Source organism: Equus przewalskii, chromosome 9, assembly GCF_037783145.1.
Source record: "Equus przewalskii isolate Varuska chromosome 9, EquPr2, whole genome shotgun sequence".
NCBI classification, from domain to species: domain Eukaryota; kingdom Metazoa; phylum Chordata; class Mammalia; order Perissodactyla; family Equidae; genus Equus; species Equus przewalskii.
The window spans coordinates 26,284,542-26,312,112 of record NC_091839.1 but is presented as its reverse complement, the minus strand read 5'-3'; the positions used below and the strand labels follow the sequence as shown (position 1 = coordinate 26,312,112).

Here is a 27,571-nt window from a genome sequence, read left to right as displayed (position 1 = left end):
CATGGCATACAGTGGATTCTGGAGCCAGGAAGCCAGGGAGTAAGCAGGGAATGAGTACTTTGATTTTAACCCCATATATGCTGGGTTTAATGTAGGGGAACCAATATCAGTGCTGGTATCATTAGCACCTGGAAGGACAGAGGCTCCATCAACTGAAATGGGTGTTCCATAATGGGAGTAATTTTCAATGGGGGTATCAGCAGTTTTATTTTTGGCCAAGTTAAGAGTATGAGATATTTCAGAGCACAAGGGAGTGGACTTATTTAGCAGGCAACTGCACACACAGGTCTGCAACTATGGGAAAGGCTTCTAGATAGACACATCTAGAAAAGGTGGTGATCGGTATGTGCACCAGGGGGAGCTTCTAGTGACGTTTGTAGGAGAAATCCTAGACGTGATGGTAATGCTAATAGCAAATCAGGAAGGGGAGGGTGGGTGCCACAAGTGCATGTCTAGACTGGATACCTGGGTGGGGGTGGGGACATCACAAGCACAGGTGTGGCACAGAGGATGATCTGGCAGGGGACCACAGCTTCTGAGGAATGACTGAACATGAACGGGAGTGGAGGCACAGGTGTAACTGAGGTAAGATGACGCTGAGGCCTGCTGTTTATCCCCTGCTCTGCAGAGTCACCTGGATTTTGTTGTGACTGGGCTGTTTCACTCAGGCCAGATTAGCTTAGGGACACAGTGGCACTCTAGTAGAGCAACTGGGCCTGAGGCAGAGGGCCAGTGGGGCCGGGCTTCAAATGAGTTAGGTGGACAGAGCAAGGCTGTGACTGGTTTTCGGGCAGCAAGTGCCACACAAATGGAAGAGAGCTGTGTGTATCTGAGATTGGAGGTGGTTCACAGTGCCTGAGGATGAAGCAAGGAAGAGTCAGGAGAGAGGCCTTCATAGCAGGAGTCAAGGCTGCAGTGGGGACCATCAGAGTCTGGGGTAGTACCAGCTCCTGTTTGCATTTGCCAAGCACTCTCGGGATGCCTGGTGCTCAGTATGATACAGGTTCAACACAAGGTTGACATGAGGGAAGCCATATTGTAGAAAAAAAAAACCATATTATAACTTTGAATGACTTCTGATTAACTAACCCTGACTCACCAGCCCCTTTGACTCTGTGCTTTAGTTTGCCTAGATGAGTAAGGGTCTGTCTCCAGGGGATTTGTAGGCTCTGTAGGTTTTATGGCCCCTCCCAGCTGCAATAAGATGATAACTTTGTTCTTTTCAGTTCCTTGACTCCTGGCCAGAGAATCTATGCTGATAGCCATTATCATCAATGACGACTGAAAGATCAGGGTATAGGGTATTGCTCCTGTCTCTGATGCATATCCAGTAAAACAAACTATCAGGAACTAAGACCAGATGTCTGCCCGCACCCAGAGACCAGTCCCCTCTATAACTGGCCTGTAGACTTTGTTCTGTAAGATGGTTCTTTTGGACATTAGTCATCTTCCCTCTTGCTAGCAAGCTGTAATAAAAAAAAACCCTTTCTCTCCTACCACCTTGTCTCTTGACTATTGGGATGTCTTGCTGCGGGCAGATTACCCCACCTTGGGCAGTAACAAATGTGTGGTGAGCCAAGAAGATGCATATGTGCTTGTGGAGAGGGGGATGAATTGATGGCCTCAGGTCCCTGGCACTAACCACATATGGGTAAAGGGTGAGCCCATATTTGGTTGTGTCTGGGAGGCAGAATCTGGGGAACCCAGGGGAATTGCGTGGTAAGAGGGGGTGGGGCCCCACATGCCAGGCCCAGAGACAAGATATTATTTATTTGCCCACTTTCTTAGTCTTGCTGTGCACTGAGACCGTGATCAATGTGACCATGAGTTGAGAGAGGGCACCAAGGCCTCTTACCTTTTCTGAGGTGGGGAGATTGGGAATAGGGTGTCCAGGGGAGGGATGTCGGGGGATCAACATACAGTTTAGAGAAAAGCTAATCATAGAATGAACCTCTCCGTTAGGAGAGTATGACCTTTGGAGGATGTGGCCATTAACTTCTCCCAGGAGTGGGCGCTCCTGGATGAGACTCAGAGGCTCGTGCAGCACAATGTGATGCTGGAGAACTGTGCACTGACTGTATCCATGGGTAAGAACTTCACATCCCTCCAAGCATCCTGAATGGGTCTCTGTCTTCTCCCTCCCTCCCCAAAGTCATCTCTGTCATTGCACAGCATTGAGCTGTGTGCACTTCCCCCAGCCTCTCTCCCCAACAGCAGTCCTAACACCTGCTGCTTCAAAGAGGGAAGGGAAGTGTCAGGGAATAGGGAACCTGGCAGTCAGCCTAATGGAGCTCACCTGGCTTGCTTTCTCCTTAGCACAGAGACAGGGTGATACCTCCATGTTTCAGGTTCTGTCCCCTTCCTCTGGGTGACATTTCCTAGGAGCCGTCTCTGCTATGAACTGCACATGTTGTCACGGATCACTGTTTACACGAACCAGGTACTGTTCTTGTAAGAACCTCTTTTGAGGATTTCGTAGTATTATATTGTTTTCCCCATTTCCTGTTGTGTGCTGAGTTGCTCTGAGCCACAAACCAGTCCTTTCATCAGCTGGCTGCTTCTTTGTTCCTCCAGGTTTATGACAGGAATGTCTTTCTCAATACGCTGGAAGCCATCTCTTTAAACTGAAAACATCCTGAAAGCCTTTTTGTGAAACACAGACTTCGTGAGAGAGAGCTCTCCAATCTCCCAGTTCCAGTGAAGGGAAGGAGCCAACCCTCAGTGCTCCCCTTTCTCCAATTTGGAAAACAACCTCCTGTCACAAGGATATGTTTGCCTTTCCTCTGAATGAAGCCAAAAAGCTTCCAGAGAGTCACAACTACTGGGTAAAGTTAGGCACTCTGTGTGACAAATGGTGCTGTCAAGTCCTCTTACTTAAAAACTTGTTATTGTTTATCTTGAACATACATATGTAATGGGTTCTATCTGCTTGTCTATACAGAAAAGTGAGATTATTTTTCTGTCTGCAGTTTCTTAGCAGATTGCCTGTAATGCACATCAAACTCTGGTTTCATGCTTAATTAATAATAAACCTGTTTTGTCTCTACTACTACTGTAAAGAGGATTTCTGGATTGGGAAAATATTTTGTTCTTATTTCCCCGAAAGTCAACATCACCCACCTGTCTGTTGAGACCAAATCTCCTCACCCATTTCATCAATGTCTAGTGCACAGGATTATGGGGGAGGGTGCTCAGTTAAGGGTGCTCAGATTCAAGAAGCCAATTCTAGAATGTGACAAATTCTAATGAACAAATCACTCAGCAACTTCAATAGATAAGTAAAAAGAATAAAAAAGGTAAGTGGAACTATACATTAAGAGATTTATGAGACACAGCTTCCAAAAGCTGTCAGGATACACTTAGGATCCTGATTGAAATTCATCTGACTTAAGAAACAAACATATTTCTGAGACAATTTGGAAAATGGAGAATTGATAACATACTTAACATATTTTAAAATATTTTTGTTTTGTGTAATAGTTATTGGGTTATGAAAACCTTCCATTTCAAACATGCATTCTGAAGAGGTTATGCATTAAATGATACGATGTTTGGAATTATAAGTAATATATTCCCCTCTTGTACATGGGGAGAGATAAATAAGAATGGCCATGAAATGATAGATAATGATAAAAGATTGGGGAAGCGGGGGCTGGCCCAGTGGCGTAGTGGTTAAGTTCGGACGCTCTGCTTCAGCGGCCCGGGGTTCACCAGTTGGGATCCCAGGGGCGGATCTACACACCACTTATCAAGCCATGCTGTGGCAGGCGGATGGGCACAGATGTTAGCTCAGGGCCAGTCTTTCTCAGCAAAAAGAGGAGGATTGGCAGTGGATGTTAGCTCAGGGTTAATCTTTCTAAAAAATATATATATATATATTGGGGAAGAGTTCATGTGTCTTCCTAACACTCTTTTCCATTTTTGTATATACTGAAAGTAGTCATAACAAAATATAGAATATGTCATTGCATCTGTATTTTTATATGTTGCGAAGGATGCATTTAAAAAGGCAGGAGGACACTTTTGGAGTCAGGGTGTAAGCATGCATCAAACATAAAAATGTACATTTCAGTCTGTGCAGTTTCATATGAGTAAGTTACGCTGCCATTAAAATGTTTAATAAGCAAACAAAACTTCTCACTTTCTAACCATTTCACTACATTTTATTATCTTCTATGTTTTTCTAGAGGTTATTGGCAGCTACTGTACCAGTAGGCCAGCAATGGAAGATCATGGTGTACCACTGGCAACTCTTCCCAACTCCATGTGCAATGACATCATGTGGGCAGTTTTAAATGGGCCATGGTGGGAGCGTTTACACCAGGAAAATTACACTACAAATCATAGCTTGATACATGGTATTGTTGAATATCTAGAATTAAGAAGGTGATGGAGAATCTTTTCTTCAAGCAGATTAACCTTTACAGTGTATACTGTGCATGGCCACTGCCTTGTGAACAGCACAAAAGACACTCAGGAAATGTTCCCAAATTCAAAACCAGTCATTCCTTACAGCAAAGAAGTCACATCATTGAAGAATGAATGACGTTCTGATTCAGTCTTTGTTGTTTCACTACCTTCTCTCTTAGAGAAAAAGGAAACAGCCAAAAGTCATTTTAAAAACAAGAAGATATGAAAAGACATTTACAAAAGAAGACACACAAATGGCAAATAAACAAGTGACAAAATGTTCAACATCAGGAAACATCAGGGAAATGTAACTAAAACCACAGTGTGATACGGTTACACATTGATTAAAAAGCTCAATTTTTTTTTTTTTTTGAGGAAGATTAGCCCTGAGCTAACTACTGCCAGTCCTCCTCTTTTTGCTGAGGAAGCCTGGCCCTGAGCTAACATCCATGCCCATCTCCCTCTACTTTACATGTGGGATGCCTGCCACAGCATGGCTTGACAAGCGGTGCGTAGGTCTGCATCAGAGATCCAAACCAGCAAACTGCAGGCCGCTGAAGTGGAACCTGCGAACTTATCTGCTACCCACTGGGCTGGCTCCTATCTCCCGTTTCTTTTCTCCAAGTTCACCCTTTTAGACTGCGGATGTCTATCTTTTTTTCTTTAAAGATTGGCACCTGAGCTAACAACTGTTGCCAATCTTCTTTTTTATTTTCTGCTTTTTCTCCCCAAGTCCCCCCAGTACATAGTTGTATATTTTAGTTGTGGGTCCATCTAGTTGTGGTGTGTGGGACACTACCTCAGCGTGACTGATGAGTGGTGCCATGCTCCGGATCTGAACCAGTGAAATCCTGGGCCGCCGAAGCGGAGCACGCGAACTTAACCACTCGGCCCCGGGGCCGGCCCGGTGGATGTCTATCTTATACCCATCCCAGCATTGTATTTCCAAAGCACCTAACTTCTCTGCTTTCACAGGGTTACACCTGAAAAGGACTTCTGCCTCAGGATGAGTCCTAGAGTCTCACCCATATCTGATTTATATATTTAGGTGAGACTGTGGACTTGGAATGGATGTTGGAATGGTTTATGATTCTTGGTGCTGTGGTGATTGGGTGAATGTGTTTTGCATGCAAGAAGCATACAACTTTTGGGTAGCCAGAGAGCAGAATGTCATGGACTGAATTGTGTCTCTCCCAAAATTCTTATGTTGACAGCCTAATCACTAACACGAGTGTATCTGGCAATAGGGTTATTAAGGAGGTATTAATGTAAATGAGATGATAAGGGTAAGACATTAATCTGATAAGACTGGTGCCCTTAGAAGAAGAGGAAGAGACACCAGAGGGCTCTCTCCCTCCATGTGCACGCACAGAGGAAAAGCCATGTGAGGTCACACTGACAAGGTGGCCATCTACAAGCCTGGGAAAGAGCCTCACTAAAAACTAACTCTGACATGTTCATCTTAGACCTCTAGCTTCCACAAGTGTGAGAAAGTAAATTTTTGTTGTGTAAGCCACGCAGCCTGTGGTATTCTGTTATGACAGTGTGATATTGTGATAAGAAATGCGTATTTGGTCTTCGTCCCTGTTCCTGGCACAGAGCTCCTAAAACCCTAGGAATTTCCTAAGTGATGAGAGCTATACAGGTGAAAGGACTTCCTTTGGTTATTCCTAACTAGCCTCTCTAAGCCACACCTGACTTTATGTTAATGAGATGACTTTTGGACCACCCCTAAAGATGGGGGCTGGTTGCCAGGGAAACCAGCCATATGACTGGGGGGTTGGAACTTTGAGTCCCAACCATGACCTCTAGGGAGGAGCAAGGGTCTGGAAATGAACTTAATCTCCAATGGCCCTTGATTAAATCAATTATGCCTACATAATGAAGCCTTCATAAAAACCCAGAGGGAGAGGGTTTGGAAAGTGTCCATGTTAGTGAGCATGTGGAGGTACCAGGAGACTGGCACACTCAGAGAGAGCATGGAAGGTCCATGACCCTGCCCACATACCTTGCCCTATGCATCTCTCCCATCTGGCTATTACTAAGTTGTACCCTTTTATAAGAAACCATTTTATAAGAAACTAGTAATCTAGTAAGGAAACTTTTCCTCAGTTCTGGGAGCCATTCTTGAAAATTGTTGACCAGAATTAGTCACCAGCACCTCCAATTTATAGCCAGTTGGTCAGAAGCACGGTTGATAACCTGGACTTGTGAGTGGCATCTGAAGTGGGGACCATCTTGTGGGACTGAGTCCTTAACCTGTGGGGTCTGTGCTAACTCCAGGTAGGTAATTGTCAGAATTCAATTGAACTGCTGGACACCCAGCTGGCATCCATGGAGAGCTGGAGAATTGGTTGGTGTCAGAACCCCACACTTGTGGAGTTAGAAGTGAAGTACTGAGAATTGGTGTAAGTACAGAGAAGGAAAAACAGTTTATTTTCCTTTTGAGGAAGTCTGTGTTAGTCTTCCTGGGCTACCACAACAAAATACCACAGATTGGGTGGCTTAAACAACAGAAACTTATCTCCTTGCAGTTCTGGGATCCAAAAGTCCAAGATCAAGGTGCCAGCCTTGGTTAATTTCTTCCAAGGCCTCTCTCCTTGGCTTGCAGATGGCCAGCTTCTTGCTGTGTCCTCACATGGCCCTTTCTTTGTGCGTGTGTCTCCCTGGTATCTTCTATTTCTTATAAACACAGCGGTAATATTGTAATAAGGCCACACCCTTATGACTTCATTTCACCTTAATTATGTCTTTAGGCCCTGTCTCCAATTATAGTCACACTGGGGGTTAAGGCTTTCACATTTGAATTTGCGGGGGACACAAGTCAGTCCATAACAATTGTTCTTGAGTAGTAAAGAACATATCCTCGAAGTTTTGTGGTAGTCATAACGTAACCGCCATAGACACTTAGACTTCTTAGTATAATCTGCTTTCTTAACACAGTGTTCATCACTTTCTAAAGTCTAGGCATTCAATAAAACAAGCCAGCCTGGTTTGTAGTGATTGTCAGTTTCCCTGGTGTACACACTCCCTCCATGGCCAATTTCAAGCTTCCAAGATGACATCAGTGAAAGTGGAGTTGGGAAAAGATGTGGAGTAGCACAACACTGCATTCTGTTCCCACATACGGATTCAGCAGTCATAAATAACCTCAAGAACATACGCAATAGTAAAGCATGGTGAAATAACTGGCAAGACACAAATGTTGAGAATCACCTTTGCTTTTCTAACAGCTTTATTGAAATACAATTGATTTTAATTCTTCACGGTAGTTATATTCTCCGAAGCCACTCTTATTCATGGTAGTTATGTTCTCTACATACAGGTTGAGCTTCCTGAGAGCCTCTGGTCACAACATTTTCATCAACTCGTCAATTCTTAACACTGTTTCATGCTTTTTTCTGTTTAAAGGCACCTTATTTGTCATGTATTGTTGATTTATTAACATTGAATTCATGGCCAACAGCACCGTAACTCATGCCTGAACAAAGCTTATCTAACACGCATGTGTTCTTTCTAAGGCACATTGCAGCCTTGTGCTTAGGAACACACTAGACAGAAACTGGGGGCCATTTTAAACAGTGGAATCACCAAGAAAAAGCACAAATGTGGCAAGAAATAGACCACAAAAGGACACATGTTTATAGCATTAGCGCTGAAAGGAGAAGGCTGAGCATTGCCTCGTAGATCTTGTAGTTTCCTTGTAGGGAACATGCACAATGCATGACTCAAATTTTTCACAGCTCTGCACAAGTTCACAAATGAGTGTAAAATTGTTGTTAGCATAGATCTAGGGATTACAAATAAATTTTAGCAAATAGGTGAATTTCCAAAAAAAGTAGGAATTTCCAAACAGAATTCACGAAAAAAGGAGGATCCATAATAAGTTCTGTGTATTCAAAGTTTATAATTTGTGTTTTGATACATGCTTAAGCCCCTGAGACCAAAAGTTCCCTCCCACCCTTTTTCATCCACCCCCTTTATGTATAAATTTATTGCTACTAAGACACATCCTACATTCTGTAATGGATATTTTCAAATACAGACATGCATGGAAAGGACTGTGTTATGAAGTCCCATGAACCCCTTTCCCAATTTTCCATCACTGTTTATCATGTCATAATAATTCTTTCTTTATCAACTCTTAAGCACAGTACTGGGCTGTTTTCCTGATAATCCTGACATCTGGTCTTTTAACATATAATCTCTTCAGAGGCATTTCCAAAGTCTAAGGGCTCTTTCACAACTCTAACAATGTAGTCAAATAAAAATACATAAACTAAACTAATATACATTATTAGTGCCCAATTATCTCTAATCTCTCAAAAATGTGTTTTTCTTTAAAGCTGGTTCATTGCAATCAGATTGAGAATATATTCCTATGATTTATATCTCAGAAATCTATTTTTACCTACAGATATCATTTTTCTCAGTTAATTCTTTTTATTTCTTGAAGTTGCTGAGTCGTTTGTCTATTAAACCTGGTCAGACTAGATTTGTGTTTTCTACATTATCTCTGTTGCTGTTTAAGTTGCTCATGGTTCTCCCATATTTCCTATAAACTAGACAGTAATGAGATGGGAGATGGATGTGTGGCCCAAGATAAGTGAGAGATGGTGACACACCTGCAAACACACACAGTGTGACTGTGTTTTCCTAGCATACCATGGCATAGCCTGCAAACACACACATTTCAGCCTCTGTAGGTCCCAAGTGTGTGACAATAATCTTGGTTACACTGCAGCACATTCTAGAGACACACACAAATCTTAGCGACCATGTGTAACCCATAAGTGGTATTAACAAACCTCAGTCTAACATGGGGCTGCCCCTCTACACTGAGGACACTGTGTGACAGGTGTGGGATGCTGACACCCTCAACACAGCCTGGACCCACATACACATCACACACATATACCACACTGACCACAAAACACATGTGTGACACACACGAGACACACAATCTACACATGCAAAACACCAGGGAACTGTGGTTCCAGATGGAATGCTGACACACCACAGGAGGTGTGGCAATAGGAAAACACATATACTGCACAGAGACTTGTGAGACAGGCACGTGATAGGGACACCCCAAACCTGGTGTGTACAACAGACACACATACAATCACACGGTGTCCGTGGATTGAGTGACACGAGAGGCACAGCCTGGCTTAGAGAGAATCACCCTCACCTTCATCCCTGCCGTTTTGACGATGCCCTGAAAGGAGTGAGAACATGGAGCCAGGTGCACATCTTGGCCCAACCTGGAGACTCATACATGTTTGATGCATGAATGTCAGTGCGCGAGGATACTTGGTGGGATATAATCAGTCTGAGCACAGGGGGCAGATACCTTTACTCAGAACGCCTCAAAACAGTGGTCTCAGCGGGCAGGAGTGTGTGGTGGGATGAGGCGGGCTTTACAAGAGCAATCAGCTCACTTCTAGCTATCTTCAGGAATGGGTGGACTCTGGCCCTCTCTTTCCCTCACACCTCTTTCAACCCCTCTGTCCATCAGGCCACTCCTCTCCCTAAGTTCCCCACTGCCCCCAGCACTCTCTAGCTTCTGGCCCCCTCTTTCCTAGGGACAAGGAGAGAACCATGGGGCTCTCAGAACCACTGACCCTGTGCAGTTCTCATGGCCCACGATGCACCAGGGAGCTGCAGAGCCTGGAGACATTAGTGTGAATTTCAACTGTGCCCCTTCTGGGGACTGTGACCTTGACCAAGTCCCTCCCTGCTGTTGGCCTCCATTTCCTTGTGTCCAAAATTGGAAAATTCACAATTCCTCCCTGTGATGGGGGACATGGAGAGGGCACATGTGTGATGCACATCCCTTAATTCCACCAGCTGGCCTTCTCAGTGAGAAGACATGCTCGTTCTGGGGCGCCTCCACAAATATTCCCAAGAATACAGAGGTGCACCATGAGCGTGTACAGAAATTCTCAGTATGTCCAGTGCTGTGTCCCTCATGGCCCAGGTCCCTGGCCCGACACACAATCTAAAGATTCTGCAGATGCCCATGGCCCTACCTGGAGGGCGCTGCTGCACAGGCAAGAAAACAGGGCTCGAGAGGAGAGAGGGCTCGTGGTTCACAGACAGGTCTTGCGTGACCCACTTCTAGTTGCTGGTGGCTCAGAGGAAAATAGCCTTTATTAAGCTACAATTTTTTCTGCCATGGAGGCAGAGCTCCTCCTCCTAAAGAGAGAGGTGGTAAAAATATAGCATTTTCAAATCTCCTGGGGTGTCAAGAGAGGTACAAAATGCAAAATTACATGTGGAACTAATTCTGCACAGCTTAGTGAGGTATAATGTATATGTAATAAAGGGCACATATTTGTTTGACATATTTGTGTCAAATGTATGTAAATATATATATATATAAGAATAGGATGTTCTCTTCCCACCCAAGCCACACAAACAGGCACAAACACCCACACATACCTGGAGAAACCATCATCATGAACAAGATAATGAACACAACTCTCTCCCAACATTACCTTCTGCCCCTAGGGAATCCCTCTCTCTCTGCCTTCCATGGTCTTCCTTCCCTAGGCAACCATTTATTGACTTTATTTCTATATAAATTAATTTTACTTTTCTAGAATTTTAAATAAATCAAATCTGTATTCCTTTCTTGTGGTTTCTATCCTACTGCATAATTAGTTTAAGCTTTATTGTTGTGTATGACTAGTTTATTGTTTTATTTCAGAATAATCTATTGTATGGATAGAATACAATGTTATCCTTTCATCTGTCTTTTTAAAATTTATGGTGTTTCAAGGTTTTGGCAATTACAGATAAAGCTACCACAAACATTTATATCAAGCCTTTATATGAAAATGTTTCATTTTTTTGAGTTAATATCTAGGACTATAAAGCCTAGGTCAGTATGCCACCTGATGCTGTTTCTGTGTGCTCTTTAAATCCTCTCCTGGATCATTGCAGGGGCATGGCCCAGGCTGTAGGAAACAAGGGACGATGGTGCAGCCCTCAAGGGCATTTTTACTGAGGTTGTGTTGTTTAGGAAGGTACTTGACGAGCACCCATGAGAAAGGTCTTCCCAGAGGTGCTGCATGACTCACCGTCTGAGAACAGCCCCTTACCCATGACCCTGCTACTGTGCTGTGGGGACACTTGGCCCAACCAGGCTGGGTCAGTCAGGTTCCCTCCTGTGGAATCTGGAATAAGGAGCTCAGACTGAGGCCAAAACGTGCTGGGCACTGGGATGAGGGTTTGTGTTTAGAAAGATGGTGTTTCTACCCAAAGATTCCTAGTAGAGACATAGGGAGACTGGAAAGGAGGACATGGGTCCAGAACATGGTGAGAGCTACAGGGAGGAGGAAAGGTGAGTTCACTGCTCTTCTCGACCACCCAGGCCTGGATTGAGAGAGCAGAATCAAGGAGGCTCTGGATCCCTGCATGGAGAGGGGAGCCCTTACCCAGTGAGACCAGGAGCCCACAGGTCTACAGCATCACCTGCACATACAGAATGCCTGAGCTCTGTGCTGGGCCCAAAGGGGAGAAGGATGCAGCCTCTGGACTTCACATAATTGTGGCTGAGAGAAAAGCCTCCCATGGGTGAAGCCATAGAAAGAATCGCTGGTGTTTCCTTGAGAACTTGGCAGCAGATGGTAAGTGCCCTGGGACATCACAGGAATGGGGGGAAATAATCATGACAATAATTCCAACAATGAAAATAGCAGCAGCAGCAGCTGTGCCTCCCTGGTCCTCACTGTGTGTCTGCCCTGGGCTGAGAGCTTCACATGCTGAGGTAAAGGGATTAAACTATGCAGCTCTGGAGATAAGACTTAGAGGTATGAATCCAGCCTCTTGAATCTGACACGTGTCCATTGTATGAACTTGGAGAACCCACTTCATTTCTCTGACCCTGGATTTTCCCCAGTAATACGAATAGTTCCCACTTCCCCATGTTGTTGTGAGAATCAGAGAACATGGTGAGAAAGGAGGTAAGAGCTTGGTGTGTTTTGCTCCTTTTATTGATCCTCACAGAGACCAAGGTCAATGCTGTCATCACCCGCACGTCACAGTCAGTGAACTGAGCCTCCAGGAGCTCTAGTGAGTCACTCAGACATTCCCTGGTGGGGAACCCACACCAAGACCTCAGTACCCTGCAGCCCCCTCCTGCCTGCAGGGACAAAGGGGTGCCTTTCCCCAGGATCATCACCACATGCAGGTGGAAAACCACACGTGCAGCTGCTGCGCAGTGAATGGATACTTTGGCTCTTCACCTCCTTTGACAACCCAGGGGCAGGGTCACTCCTAATCCCCATTTATATAGGAGGAAACTTTGGCCTAGAGGAGGAAGCCATTGTCTTGAGCTCCAGTGATAGATGGGGATCTGAGATTCAAACTGGTACCTTAGGGTGTCTGATCACTGCCGTCTCCTTTCCCTCCCCATGGGGCTTTGAATATCCAATCCATCCTGATGCCGCTTGGTCCCCCATCTGCTCCAACCCACCAATGATGGATGAGAAAAATGCGCAAACACTACAAAGCAAGACTTTATTGTATTATTGAATGTCTGGACTTAAGAAACAGATAAAGAATATGTTAACAATGCAAATTAATATTAAGAATATGTATATGTATCCATTACATTGTGCATAGCACAAGACTTTTGAAAAAATTAGGATAAGTTTTCTTAATACTGAAAACAATTATTTCATTAAAAAAGGAAGTCACTTATGTATTTGAGAGTGAAATTCCAACATACATATTTGTTGCTTTAGTATTCTATTTTTCAAAGAAAAGGAAAATAACTGAAGTTCATAAAAGAACAGACAAAAGACATCAGCAGACATTTTACCAAAGACATACAAACAGCAAATAAACATCTGAAAAACTGCTCATCAGGAATACTTAGGGCAATACAACTGAAACAACAGTGAAATAGCATGACAAAATTATCAAAAGGGCTAAATTGAAAATGATTAACCACATTTGGTACAGCATAAGTACTTCCTACATTGTGAATTTTCCTGTCTTTAATGAGACTGGAGTTTTAGGAAAGCATTTTCCACCTTCACTGCCCTCATAAGGCTCAATGCAGTGTGAACCATTGATGTGGAAGGAACACAGTCCTTTAGCTGAAGAATTTCCCACGTTTGCCTCCTACCCCCCATCACTCCTAAGGCCTTGATCCAGTGTGAAGTCTCTCATGTTGTCGGAGTGCAGAGCGTTGGGTAAAAGATTTCTCACATTCACTGCACTCAAAAGGCCTTTCTCCAGCGTGAACTCTCTGGTGTTGAATGAGTGTCGAGCTAGAGGCAAAATATTCCCCACATTCACTACACTCATAACTCCTTTGCTCAGTGTGGACTCTCCGGTGTTTACTGATTTGGGAAATATACCTAAATGATTTCCCACAATCAGTGCACTCATAAGGCCTTTCTCCAGTGTGAACTCTCCAGTGTTGATTGTAATGTGAACTCCTCGAAAAAGATTTCCCACATTCACTGCACTCATAAGGCCTTTCTCCTGTGTGAACTCTCTGGTGATCAGTGAATTGTGAACTATACCTAAATGATTTCCCACATTCAGTGCACTCATAAGGCCTTTCTCCAGTGTGAATTCTCCGGTGTTTAGCAAGTGCTGAGCTATTGGTATAAGATTTCCCACATTCATTACACTCAAAAGGCCTTTCTCCAGTGTGAACTCTCTGGTGTTTTTTGAGTTCTGAGCGATCCCTATAAAATTTCCCACATTCAGTGCACTCATAATCCCTTTCTCCAGTGTGAACTCTCTGGTGTTCACTGAAATGTGAACTACGCCAGAATGACTTCCCACATTCACTGCACTTATAAGGCTTTTCTCCTGTGTGAATTCTCCGGTGTCGAGTAAGTGTGGAGCTACTGGTATACAATTTCCCACAGTCAATACATTCATAAGACCTTAACCCGGTGTGGATACTCTGATGACAACGAAGACTCGAGGTAGACGAGAAAGATTTCCCACATTCACTACATCTATAAGGCTTTTCTCCAGTGTGAAATCTCAAATGTTGAATGAGATGAGAATTTACTCTAAATGATTTCCCACATTCACTGCACTCATAGGGCCTTTCTCCAGTGTGAACTCTCCAATGATCACGAAGGGTGCCCCTAACACTGAAGGCTTTCCCACATTCACTGCACTCATAAGGCCTCTCTCCCGTGTGAACTCTCTGGTGTTTAACAAGGTTAGATCTTTGGATAAAAGATTTCCCACATTCAGTACACTTATGAGGCCTCTCTCCAGTGTGAATTCTCTGGTGTATAACAAGTTTGGATCTTTGGATAAAGGATTTTCCACATTCACTGCACTCATAAGGCCTTTCTCCTGTGTGAACTTTCTCATGATAAAGGAGGGTTGTCCTAGTGGTGAAAGATTTCCCACATTCACTACACTCATATGGTTTCTCTCCTGTGTGAACTCGCTGGTGTATAACAAGTTTGGATCTTTGGAGAAAGGATCTCCTGCACTCACTGCACTCATAAGGCTTTTCTCCCGTGTGAACTCTCTGATGATTACTGAGTTTGGAACCAGATGAAAAAGATTTCCCACATTCACTGCACTGAAAAGGCCTTTCTCCTGTATGTATTCTCCGGTGGAGAATGAGTACTGAGTTTGTGGTAAAAGATTTCCCACATTCACTGCACTCATAAGGCCTTTCTCCAGTGTGAACTCTCCAGTGTACAATAAGGTAAAATTTTCGTCTAAAAGATTTCCCACACTGAGTGCATTCATAACGCCTTTTTCCAGTGTGAACTGTTCGTTGTTGAATAAGGGTGGGACTACAGCTAAAAGACTGTGCACACTCATTGCACAAGTAACAATTTTCTCCGGTATGACTTCTCCAGGGATAAATGAAGACAGATTTTTGGTTAAAGGATTGTCCACATTTGCTGCACTTGCACTGCCTTGCCCCAGAATGAATTCTTTGATGCTGATTGAGGGTTGAGGTTTGTCTAAATGATTTGCCACATTCTCCACACACATGAAGCCTTTCTACAGCATGGACTCTCTGGTGCACAACAAGTGAGGATTTGTACCTGAATGTTTTCCCACATTCACGACACACAAAACACTGTCTTCCACTGTGGACATCCTGGTCCTGAATGAGTATGTGCTTGGGGTTGAAGGGTTTCTTGCATTCCCCCCGGGTGAAATGACTTTTTCTCAGACCTGCCTTGGGAGTCCTGGCCTGTGACACACCTACAGAAACACTGTGTTCAAAGGGAGCCTCCGCATCCTCTGCTCCACTCCAGCAACCTGAATGCAAAGAAACCCTGGTGAAGTACATGTTGACTTTAGAGGAAGAGTGATACCCCATCACAAATGTGCTTCTGACACATCTAGGAATAAGTCTATGGAATGCTTTTCCAGAGAAGGGAGTTGGATTCCATTGGGGTTGGGGAAGGGACTACAGGGCATTATTGGGTCCCTAAGGCAAAAGAATGGTGGAGACCTCACAAGGCAAGGATGGGACACAAAGAGAGGCATATTCTAAAACTTGCTCCTCTGGTAAAAGACTCTTGCAGGACCTTTACTGCTGGTGATTTGAGTCTGTGTAGAAGCATGAGCCCAAACTCTGGAAAAAACTATTGCAATAGAGTAGCTGTTGTTCAAGACCAAGGAAAGATATATGCACACCTCACAGCATATGTGCACCAATATTCCAGAGCAACACAGGGAGAGCTATGACAAAAATGGGTGATGTATGAAGTCTAGAGAGGTAGAGATTTTCCCTGGGCTGAAAGTCAGAGTAGAAACGACAAGTAGTAGAACTGACTAGAAGACAAAGTATCAATCATAGGGAAGGAAAAGTAGAAATGGGGTGTGGCACTGCAATGACAACAAAACACTAGTTAAATGGGAAATGTTCTGGTATGATCTGAAAACAGTCCTGATGTCACACCTTCTGCAGCTTCACCAGGCCTAGGTACCTGTTAGTTTACCTTGCAGCCTTGGCTATTCAGAATCCCTACAATGTTTGTTACCTGTGACCTCAGCTGACAAAGCTTCAGGGTGATTACATGGCTGGGGCCTCCCCAGGACCCAAACTGCTACTGCTACGAGCCATGCAGCTTGGTGACCTTGCAACCAACCCAAGGTGAAGGTCTTTCTCCACCAAAACCAGCCCCTAAAGGTTGGAAGAAGTGACTGATCCATCAAATGTGGAGATATCACAAAAGGCCATAAAGAACATGAAAAATCAAGGAAACATGACATCATCAACGGAGCACAAGTAAGTTTCCAGCATGCAAACCTAAAGAAACTAAGATCTACAAACCGCTGGACAAAGAATTCAAAATAATTGTTTTAAGGAAGCTCACCCAGATTCAAGAGAACAGAGATAGACAACACAGTGAAATCAGGAAAATATACGGACAAATGAAGAAGTTCAGAGGTAGAAATACTAAAAATAAGGAATTAAACAAATTCTGGAGTGAGGATTACAATGAATGAAATGAAAAATGCAATAGAAAGCATTCACAGCCAACTTGATCAAGGAGGTGAAAAACGTGTGACCTCAAATCAGGTCATTTCAAGTCATCCAGTTGGAGGAGAAAAAAGACTGAAGAAAGATTATGTAAATTATACCACATTTTATATCTATATAAAATGCAGAGGGGGTGGGATACCATCAAGGGAAACAATATACACATTATGGAAGTGCCCCAAGAACAAGTGAGAGAGAAAGCGGCAGAAAGCTTATTTAAAGAAATAATGGCTGAAAACTTCCAAATCAGGAGTGGGATGTGGACAATTAGGTACGTGATGCTTAGAGGTCCCCATATAGATTCAATCCAAACAGATCCCTAGAGAGATGCATTACAAAAAAACTTTCAAAAATCAAAGACAAAGAGAATTTCAAAAGCAGCAAGAGAAAAGAAACTCATCACATTCATGGGAACCCCCATAAGGCTGTAAGTGGATTTCTCAGCAGAAACAGGCTAGACGAGGAGGCAGTGAAATGATAAATTTGAAACGCTGAAGGAAATGAACTGCCAAACAAGAACGCTTTATCTGCCAAAGCTGTCCTTCAAAAATGAAGGAGAGAGAAAGGCTTTCCTAGACAGACAAAAGCTGAGGGAGTTCATCACTACTCAACCAGCCTTACCAGAAACGCTAAGGTGAGTTTTTCAAGGTGAAATGAAAAGACACTAATCAGAGTAACATAAAAACATACGAAAATACAAAGCACACTGGTAAAGGCAAGTATACAAATTCAGAATGCTCCAATACTGTCAATATGGTGATGTGTAAATCACCAAACTTTAGTATAAAGGATAAAAGATAAGAGTATTAAAAATAACCCTAGCCACAATAATTCCTTAATGGTTACACAATATGAAAAGATATAAACTGTGACATCAAAAAGATAAAATGCAGGGGGGGGTGGGATACTAAAAGGGTACTTTTTATGTGATCGACATTAAGCTGTCATCAGCTTAAAACAGACTGTTGTAAGATGTTTTCTGTAAACCTCATGGTAACCACAAAGAAAAAACCTACAACAGCTAAAGAGAAAGGAATCAGAGCACAGCACTATGGAAAATCATCAAATCACAAAGGAAGAGAGGAACAAAGGAAAAAAGAGACTACAAAAGAGCCAGAAAACAATTAACAAGATGGCAATCGAGAAGTCCTTACAAAATTCTCCAATCAAAAGACACACAGTGGCTGAACGGATAAACAAAACAAGACCCAGTTACATGCTGTCTACAAGAGACACACTCTAGTTCTAAGGAATCAAATAAGCTGAAAGTGAAGGAATCAAAAGTTATTCCATGCAAATGGAAATCAAAAGACAGTAGCTTATACTTGTAAGTAGCTATACTTATACCAGACAAAATAGATTTAAGTCAAAACCTGTGCCAGGAGACAAAGAAAGTCATTATATTACAATAAAGGAGTCGATTCATCTAGAGGATGTGACAATTATAAGTATATATGCACCCAGCAGAGTACTGGAATATTTTAAGCAAGTACCAACATATTGGAAGGTAGAAAAGACAACAACGAAACACTAAGGGCAGACTTCAATACCCATCTTTCAAGAATGGGGGCCAGCCCCGTGGCTGAGTGGTGAAGTTCGTGCGCTCCACTTTGGAGGCCCAGGGTTTCGCCAGTTCAGATCCTAGGCACGGACGTGGCACCACTCATCAGGTCATGCTGAGGTAGTGTCGCATCTAGCACAAGCAGAGGCACTCATGACTAGAATATACAACTATGTACTGGGGGGCTTTGGGGAGAAGAAGGGAAAAAAAAAGGAATGGGTAGATCATCCAGATAGAAAATCAATAAGGAAATATTTGACTTGAACTACACTTTAGACCAAATAGACTTAACAAACAAATACAGAACATTCCATCCAACTACAGAAGAATACACATTCTTCAAGTGGACACAGAATACTCTCTAGGACAGATATGTTAGGTGATAAAACAAGTCTGAACAAATTTGATAAGACTAAAATCATATCAAGAGTCTTACCTGAGTACAAAGGTGTGAAACTAGGAATCAGTAACTGGATGAAAGCTGGAAAGTTCACAAATATGTGGATATTAAATAACACACTCCTGAATGATCAATGGGTTAAAGAAAAAAATCAAAAGGCTGATAAAATTATTTTGAGATGAATGAAAATGGAACTATAACACGCCAAAACTTATGAAAAGCAGTTCTAAAAGTAGTTAATGGTAATGAATGCGTACATTAAGGAGACATAAAAATCTCAAACTACCTAACTTTACATCACAAGGAACTATATAAAAAGAACAAACTAAGCCCAAATTTAGAAGGAAGGCAAAGAACAAAGATCAGAAATAAATGAAATACAGACTAGAAAAACAATAGAAAAGATCCACAAAGCTAAGAGTTGGTTTCTGAAAACAAACAAATCCATAAACCTTTAGCTAGACTAACTTAGGAAAGAGAGAAGATGCAAATAAAATCAGAATTGAAACAGGAGACATTGAAACTGATACTGTAGAAACACCAGATCTTAAGAGTCTACCATGAACTAGATTAACCAGAAGAAATGGATAAATTCGTACAAATATATAATCTATTAAGACTGAATGACAAATAGAAAATCTGAATAGACCAATAATGAGTAAGGAAATTGAATCATTAATCAAAAATCTCCCAACAAAGAAAAGCCCAGGACTAGACAGATTCACTAGTCAATTCTACCAAAGATTTAAAGGAGAGTTAACGCCAATTCTTCCTCAACTCTTCTAAAACACTGAAGAAGAAAAATGTCCAAACTCAATTTAGAACGTCAGCATTATACCCTGATACCAAAGCAAGATAAGGAAACTACAAGGGAATTAAATTACAGACCGATATCCTTGATGAACATAGAAGGAAAAACTCTCAACAAACTACTAGCAAACCAAATTCAAAAGGATATTAAAAGAATCTTACACTATGATCAAGTGGGATTTATCCTTGGGATGCAAATAAGGCTCATCATATACAAATCAATAAACAGGACACACCATATTAACAGAATGAAGGATAAAAATCATATGATCATTGAATAGATGCAGAAAAAGCACTTAAGAAAATTGAGCATACTTTCATGTTAAAAACCCTCAAGAAATTAAGTACAGAAGGAATGTACCGCAATATAATAAAGGCTATATATGATATGCCCACACAAACACCACACTCAATGGATAAAAGCTAAAAGCTTTCCCTCTAAAATCAGGAACAAGACAAAGATGCCCACTTTCCTCACTTCTACTCAAGATAGTTCTGGAAGGCCTAGCCAGAGCACTTAGGTAAGAAAAAGAAAACAAAAGGCATCAAAATCACAAGAAAGGAAGTAAAACTAGGTTGCAGAAGACATGGTCTTATGGATAGAAAACCTTAAAGACTCCACCAAAATACTCCTACAACTAATAAACAAATTCAGGAAAGTTGCACAACACAAAATCAACATACAAAAATCAGTGTGTTCTACACACTCACAGAGAAATATCTGAATAAGAAATGAGGAAACCGATCCATGGACATCATCAAAAACAATTAAAAACATACAAATAAATTTAACCAAGGAGGTGAAAGAACTGGACTCTGAAAGTTATAAGACACTGATGAAAGAAACTGAAGACACAAATAAATGGAAAAATATACTATGTTCTTGGATTGGAAGAATTAATATTGTTAAAATGCCTATACTCCCCCATGCAACGTACAGAATGCAATTTCTATCCAAATTACATTGGAATTTTTCACAGAAAAAGAAAAGGAATGTGAAAATGCATATGGAACCACAAATGATCTCAAAGGGCCAAAGCCATCTTGAGCAAGCAGAGCAAAGCTGAAGCTATCACACTTCCTGATTTCAAACTACATTAGGGAGCTACAGTAATCAAAACAGCGAAGTACTGGCATAAAAACACACACAGAAGAATGGAACAGAACAAAGAGCCCAGAAAAAATCCCAGCCATATACGGTGAACTAATCTTTGACACAGGCGCCAAGACCACACAATGGGAAAGGATGGTCTCTTCAATAAATGGTGTTGAGTAAACTGGAAAATTACATGCTTCTTCCACCACTAACAACAATGAACTCGAAATGGATTAAAGAGCTAAAGGTAAGACATGAAAACGTGCAACCCCTTGAAAAAACACAGAGAATAAGTTCCTGGACAGTGGTGTTGGTAATGATTTTTTGGATATGACACCAAAAGTTCAGGGGAAAAAACATTAAATATAAACAAGTGGAACTACATCAAACTAAAAAGCTTCTGCACAGCAAAAGAAACAATCAACAAAATCAAAAGGCAACCTATAGAAAAGCAGAAGATATCTGCAAGCCATGGATGTCCTAAGGGGATAGTATTTTAAAAATGTAAGGAACTCACTTAACTCAACAGCAAAACAACAATCTAATTAAAATATCGGCAAAGGCTCTGATTAGACATTTTCCCAAATTTGATACCCAAATGGTTAACAGGTATATGGAAAATTGCTCTTCCTCACTAATCATCAGAAAAATGCAAATCCAAACCACAATGAAATAATACCTCATACCTTAGGATGGCTATCATCAAGAACAGGAGAGAGAAATGTTGGCAAGGGTATGGAGAGAAGGGAGCCCTTGCACATTGTTAGTTAGGAAATTAGTTGAGCCATTATGAAAAAGAGTATGGAAGTGCCTCGAAAAATTCAAAATAGAACTATGACATGATCCCGCAATCCCATTTCTTGGCATGTATCTGAAGGAAATGAAATCAGAATGTGGGAGAGATAATCTGCCCTCTCATGTTCGCTGCAGCATTATTCACAATACACAAGATACGGAAACAACCTGAGTCTCCAAAACTGAATAAATGGATTTAAAAAAGCGTGATGTATACACACACACCGGGATTATTATTCAGCCTTAAAAGAATAGAAAATCCTCCCATATATGACAGTATGGATGAATCTGGAGGGCATTATGCCAAGTGAAATAAACCACTCAGAGTAAAACAAATACTGTATGATATAACTTATATGGGGAATCTAAAACAAACACACAAACAAATAATGTTTGGCTCAGAGAGAGTAGAATGCCAGGTGTTGAGGAGTGGTAAAAATGGGGAATAGTTGGTGAAAAAGTACGAACCTTCAGTTATAAGATGAATAAGTTCTGAGGATCTAATGTACAACACGGTGACTACAGTTAATAATGCTGTATTTTACACTTGAAACTTACTAGGAGAGTATATCTTAAGTGTTCTTACTAAAAAAAAAAGTATACGAGGTGACAGAAGTGTTCGTTCACTTGATTATACAGTTACTTCAGAACTTATAGATATACAAAATCATGATGTTGTACACTTTAAATATATAACATTTAAAAGAACGACAATGCTGGAAGAAAGAAAAGAAAGACACTACAAACTGCACAAGAGTGTCTTGATAAAAAGCCCATGGTCCAGGTAAATAGTGACCATGACAATGCTTGCAATTCCAGGCACAGGCAGGCACGAGGAAATGGCAGCTAAAGGAAGCCATCAAACACACAAAAGTGTCAAGGAGTTGGGACACATTCATCTTGCCAGGGAGAGGGCAAGCAAGGCGCCATCCACTAGCCTCACTGCAAGACTACTGACCTGGAATCCTTCCCTGTGAGGGCTCAGTACAGAGGGTACTGGGGCTGCAGGGGAGAGAAGAGGGCGGTGCACACACCCAGCTCCAGCATCACAGCACCACCCAGAAACATGGGGAAGAAAGCAGTGCCCACATTCCCCTGTGAAAGGAAAGAACCCCATGGGAGAGGCGGGTGAATCAGGATAGAGCTTAGTCCAGGTCACGGGGAGGGAGAGGGCCTTACCCAGCGAGGATATGAGTGCAAAGTTCTCCAGCATCACATCGTGGTACAAGTGCCTCTGAGCTTCATCAAGGAGCCTCCACTCCTCCCAGGAGAAGTACACGGCAACATCTCCAAAGGTCACACTGTCCTGTCAGGATGGGGACAGAGGAAACCACGAACTTTCTCTCTCAGAACCCACAGGCCCTCACCTCACACATCTACTCCACACTCTTCCTCCTCCAGAGCTCCCCACCTCAGAGGGGTTACCAGGCCCTGCTGCCACTGACACCCGCTCTCTCCTCAGGGTCCCATTCACGACTGTGTCCAGCCCTCAGCAATAACAGGCAGGGGGACACACAGATGCCACCCAAGCTCTGGGCCTGGCCAGCAGGGCCCCATCCCTCCTGCAAAGCAACTTCCCTGCATTTCCCAGAGTGTAGCTACAAGACACAGCTAGCCGTGGGCTCATGCTTCACCCCTAAGTCCCCACTACACGGGCCTTGGGGCCCTCAGCTCACAATACCTATGTAAAGGCAAATTATTATGGAGACACCACACTCTCATATCTTTAGTCCCCAGAGCTCTGCCACCTCCCTGCCCTACAATACAGGCATCACCTGGCACTCACCCGTGGACATGGCATGTGGCATCCAGAGAGCATTTCACAAACTCAAACACAATCCAGTACCTTCCCAGTCCTCGGATGGATCCCACAGCCAGGGAAAGCCCCAGATGCTGCTTTGAAGGCCTCCCCACCTGCCTCTGATCCTTGCTTCAAGATCAGCCACCCAGAACCACATGTGAATTTCAGATACCCATGACCCTTTTCCACTTCTGTCATGCACTTTCTGTCCCCTCAGCAGCCACAATCTGCCTCTCCCCACTTAATCTTCCTTAAAACCCCAGCCCATACAGTCTCCCTGCCAGGCAGAGTGACTCTCACAAATGACTACATTCAACCCAGATCTTATCCACCACCAAGACTCGAACACCCCAGACCCCATCAGGGCTCAACACACAATGCTGGTGAATGTGAACATTAGTGAATTCGCAGGAGCCCCAGACTCACTGTCAACCTGTCTCATTTACTCCTCTGCCTCTGAAGTCATCTCCCACCCACTCATCCCATGGAAGCCTTGGCCACCTGCCAGATCATGCTCTCTCCCACACCCTTCCATGGCCACGGCCCTCCCTCACCTGTGTTTCTCATACTCAGGAACCTCAACCAGGTGCTAAGCAACAGAACCATTCCTCAGCATGCACCCCAGTCTTTCTGACTCGCGAACAGCATTATCACTATATCCCACATTCCACTTCGTAAATGTGATCCACAGCTCCGCCCGGGTCCACACTAAGAGCCACAACAGCCATTTGAAAGTCTCCATCCTGAACCTCTCCCTAGATTGCCAGACCTGTGTCTCCGGATGCCCACTTGATGTCTCTACTCAACGTTTTCTCAAACTCCTCAGACTCTTAACAGGGTCTGAATAAAACTTCTGATATTCCCAAGGAAAACAGACCTACCGATAACTTCCACATCCCACTTGACGGAACTTCCATCCCTTCAGCAGCTACAACCCAAAACCTTGGAGTCATCCCTAACCTCTCCTTCAATTTCGTTGCTGTTGGTGCCATCGATTCAATTCAGCCTCCTGGTGATCCTGTGTGCAGCAGGGCGGAACCTGGCCCAGTCTTTTTGGCACCATCCTCTCATCTTCTAGCGCTGTATCAGAGAATGCTCTGCTGCTATTCATAGGGTTTTCAAGGCCAAGTTTTTTGGAAATGGCTGGCCAGGTGCTTCTTCCTAGTTTGTCTCAAATCTGGAAGCTCCACGGAAACCTGCCCACTATGGGTGACTCTGCTGGTATTTAACGTAGTGATGGCGTAGCTTTCAGCATCACACCAACAAGCAGCTGCCACAGTACGACATGTGACAGAAACGCAGTTTGGTTCCCTAACTGGGGAAGAAACCTAGGCTGCGGAAGTGAGAGCACCGAATCTTTTTTTTAAAGACTGGCACCTGAGCTAACAACTGTTGCCAATCTTTCTCCTTCTTTTTTTTATTCTTCTCCCCAAAGTCCCCCAGTACATAGTTGTATATTCTAGTAGTGAGTGCCTCTGGTTGTGCTATGTGGGACGCAGCCTCGTGTGGCCTGATGAGTGGTGCCATATCCATGCCCAGGATCCGAACTGGTGAAACCTTTGGCCTTCGAAGCTGAGTGGGCCAGCTAAACCACTTGGTCATGGGGCCCACCCAGAGGGCACCGAATCTTAATCAGTGGACCAGCTGGCCCTCCCTCAACTACAACATCCAAAAATCAACTTGGCCCTCCTTCAAAAATGGACCTAGAATCCAAACTTTTCTCCCACCTCCATGGCTACAACTCTGGTCCATCAACACTGAGATTACAGCAGTAGCCTCCTCCTGAGTTCTCTGCCTCCTCCCTTAACTCACAGTCTGTGCTCTTCTCTGCAGGAGATGGAGCCTCCTAAGACCTGGGTAAGACCACCTACCTCCTCTTATCCAGACCTCTCACTATGTCCATAATAGACACCTAACTTCTCAGGCGGCCACATTACAGGACTGATTCCTGACTCCCTACTCTTTGTTTCTCACGGAAAGAATGGAGACCTGCTGTCCCCTGTCTCCAGCTCAGTCACACCTCCAAGCATTTGCACACGCTGGTATCCGTTCCTGGGATAACCTTCTGCACCTGTTTATACTGGTTGTCAGAAATGGGAACACTTTCATGTCACCCTCGGCCTGCACTCAGGACACAGGGCTTGGGGGTATCCTCAGGGTCCCCGCACCCGAGAGCTGTGAATGCAGCAAGTGAAGAGTCTCAAGACGCCACAATCACGGACTCCACACGGCTGGTGTTAGTACCACCGAGGGGCTGGGACACCCTCTCCTTCCCTGTGCAGGTTCCGTAAGTGCTTTTTCCTGTCCCAGAACCTGTGGGGAGAGGCAGGCCACCACGGCTGGGCTCCAGGTGCACACGCCTCCCCTGGACCCCGCCCCGCGACCTAGTGGCCCCGGTTCACTCACTGACCTCCGGACCTCACTCCTCAGAGCTGCCTCGGACCAGCTCTGCGCCCTCGGACCAGGACTCCGCTCCCTGCGCCTCCCCGGCCTCCTCACCCCTTCCCGTCCGTTCTCTCCGAGCAGCTCCTGGAGAACTTTTTAAACCCGAAAACGCACCGCGTCCCTCTCTGTTCACAGCCCTCCCGGCTCCAGGCCCCTCCGATTGAAGGAGCAGCCCCTCCCCTGCCGGTCCAGGGGGGACCCCTCCTTACACTGTTCCCTGCGAACACAACGCGGACCCGGGGCCCGTCTGCCTGGGACCCTCGCCCGCAGCCCGGCCCCCGCCCGCAGCCACAGGCCCCACGAGCGCCTCCCCGGCCCGGCCCCGGGGCCTGGGCTGCAGGCCCGGGAGCAGCGCCCGCCCGAGGGCTGAAGCTCGGGCTGCGCTGCGGGCGGGGCGGGCCGGAGCCGAGCGCTCACCTGAGCCGGCTCCCTCCGCGCGGCCGCCGCCATCGGCCTCGGGGGCGGCGCGGGGCCGGGAGCGGCGGGAGACGAGGCGCCGGGCGCGGCGCTCCCTGGCCCGGGCCTGGCGCGGGGCCCCGGGCGGCGTCGCCGAGCCTCAGAGCCGCCTGGGCCGCGGGGACGGAGCCTCCTCGGTGCCGCGTGCTCCTCCGGAACTCTTCAAAGAGTTAACAAACCCCAGAGCAGCAGAAAAGACTGCCTTGAAGAAGACGCCGGAAGACCCGGCCCCACTCTTGAGACCAAACGGAAATGCTTTTTTTCTGAGCCTTCATTGGCTGAATGACTCCTCTTTCCTCGCGGAGCATGCCGGATAATGTAGTGCCCACAGTGTAAGGCCAATGGACTCCAGAAGAAAGGTCCTGCTGCACCCCCAGGGGCCTTGGGATGTGATGCCTCTGTTTCCAAAGGCAGTCGAGCGGTTCACCCCTTCTTAAAGGGGCCGTATGCAGATTTTGGGGGACATTTTTCTGCAACTGATCACCGAGGCCTTCAGGCCGTGAATTAGGGTGACAGATGTTTCCCAAAATCCCATGGGCAGCAAGGCATGTTTGCCCAAAACTCACGTGCCATTTTGTGCCCTAATACTGTTCCCTCAAAGGCACCCAAAGTTCGAGACTCTGCAAAAGTTGTAATGCTTGCAGAGTCCAAATCTGTTTATAAACCACCCCACACAGTGAACAGAACCTCTAAGAAAAAGAGGACTGAAACATTGAGCCTTTCTTATCGTACAACCCAACCAAAGTGTGGCGGGTAGTTCTTGGGTTGGTGACTTGGGAGCTGGAAAAACTCATCACAAGTATCACATGAAACCTGAAAAGGTAGTCCTTATTGGAAAGGTGCCACTAGAATTCATTAGGTATCCTCTAGGTCAAAACTGAGTGAAGTCCATGCCCCAACTACTCAGAGAGAAGGGAATGCGGAAGCCCTGGGGGCTCAGGCTACTCATAATTTGCTCCAATACCTGAGAGAACACAGGTCGGCTTCCTTGAAGACATTGGGATGGTGACTGGTGCATACAGTGTGGACCTGCCAGGTGGTAGAGGTGAAATGGCTTCGACAACAGAAACTGGTAATGACATAAATCCATGAAGGGTCCTGTGCAGGGTAGAAAGTGCAACACAGCCACGCATGCTTCTCACATAAATTAGACTTTGGGGGAATCTCCCCTGGTTGTTTGGATGTTTGGATGTATGAGACTCAAATCAGGCCAATGGCTAGTCACAGAGTCTTTGATCCACTTTTGTTATATTGAACAACGAAACTGCAGATTCCCTGTACAACTAAGGTCT

The 27,571-nt window shown here is 44.4% G+C and overlaps 1 protein-coding gene and 1 long non-coding RNA gene across 4 annotated transcripts; one reads left to right on the top strand and one right to left on the bottom strand.

Annotated features, from left to right (window-relative positions):
* Positions 1-504: 504 nt before the first annotated feature.
* Positions 505-3,046, top strand: LOC139073584 (uncharacterized). Its single transcript, XR_011522478.1, has 4 exons — positions 505-585; positions 1,963-2,087; positions 2,317-2,440; positions 2,575-3,046. It is a non-coding gene; the product is annotated as an uncharacterized lncRNA (long non-coding RNA).
* Positions 3,047-12,917: 9,871 nt separating this feature from the next.
* Positions 12,918-26,511, bottom strand: LOC103553603 (zinc finger protein 850-like). 3 transcript variants are annotated; one of them, XM_070558732.1, is made up of 3 exons: positions 26,241-26,511; positions 22,757-22,883; positions 12,918-15,684 (listed from the first exon to the last, which is right to left on the bottom strand). In XM_070558732.1, exons 1-3 carry the CDS (start codon positions 26,271-26,273, stop codon positions 13,562-13,564), a joined length of 2,283 nt encoding a protein of 760 aa, XP_070414833.1. In that variant the 5' UTR covers positions 26,274-26,511; the 3' UTR covers positions 12,918-13,561. The 3 variants fall into 3 exon arrangements, with proteins under 3 accessions (XP_070414833.1, XP_070414835.1, XP_070414834.1); XM_070558734.1 differs by having other exon boundaries at positions 22,757-22,878; positions 26,241-26,510; XM_070558733.1 differs by lacking the exon at positions 26,241-26,511 and adding an exon at positions 25,789-26,055.
* Between the last annotated feature and the right edge of the window lie 1,060 nt (positions 26,512-27,571).

Excerpts from the sequence above, each read along its gene's own strand:
- LOC103553603 (XM_070558732.1), bottom strand. The coding sequence starts at position 26,273 with ATGGCGGCGGCCGCGCGGAGGGAGCCGGCTCAG. Across the intron at positions 22,884-26,240 it reads CGCGGAGGGAGCCGGCTCAG|GACAGTGTGACCTTTGGAGA; the intron begins GTGAGCGCTCGG and ends CCATCCTGACAG. Across the intron at positions 15,685-22,756 it reads TGCACTCATATCCTCGCTGG|GTTGCTGGAGTGGAGCAGAG; the intron begins GTAAGGCCCTCT and ends CTTTGCATTCAG.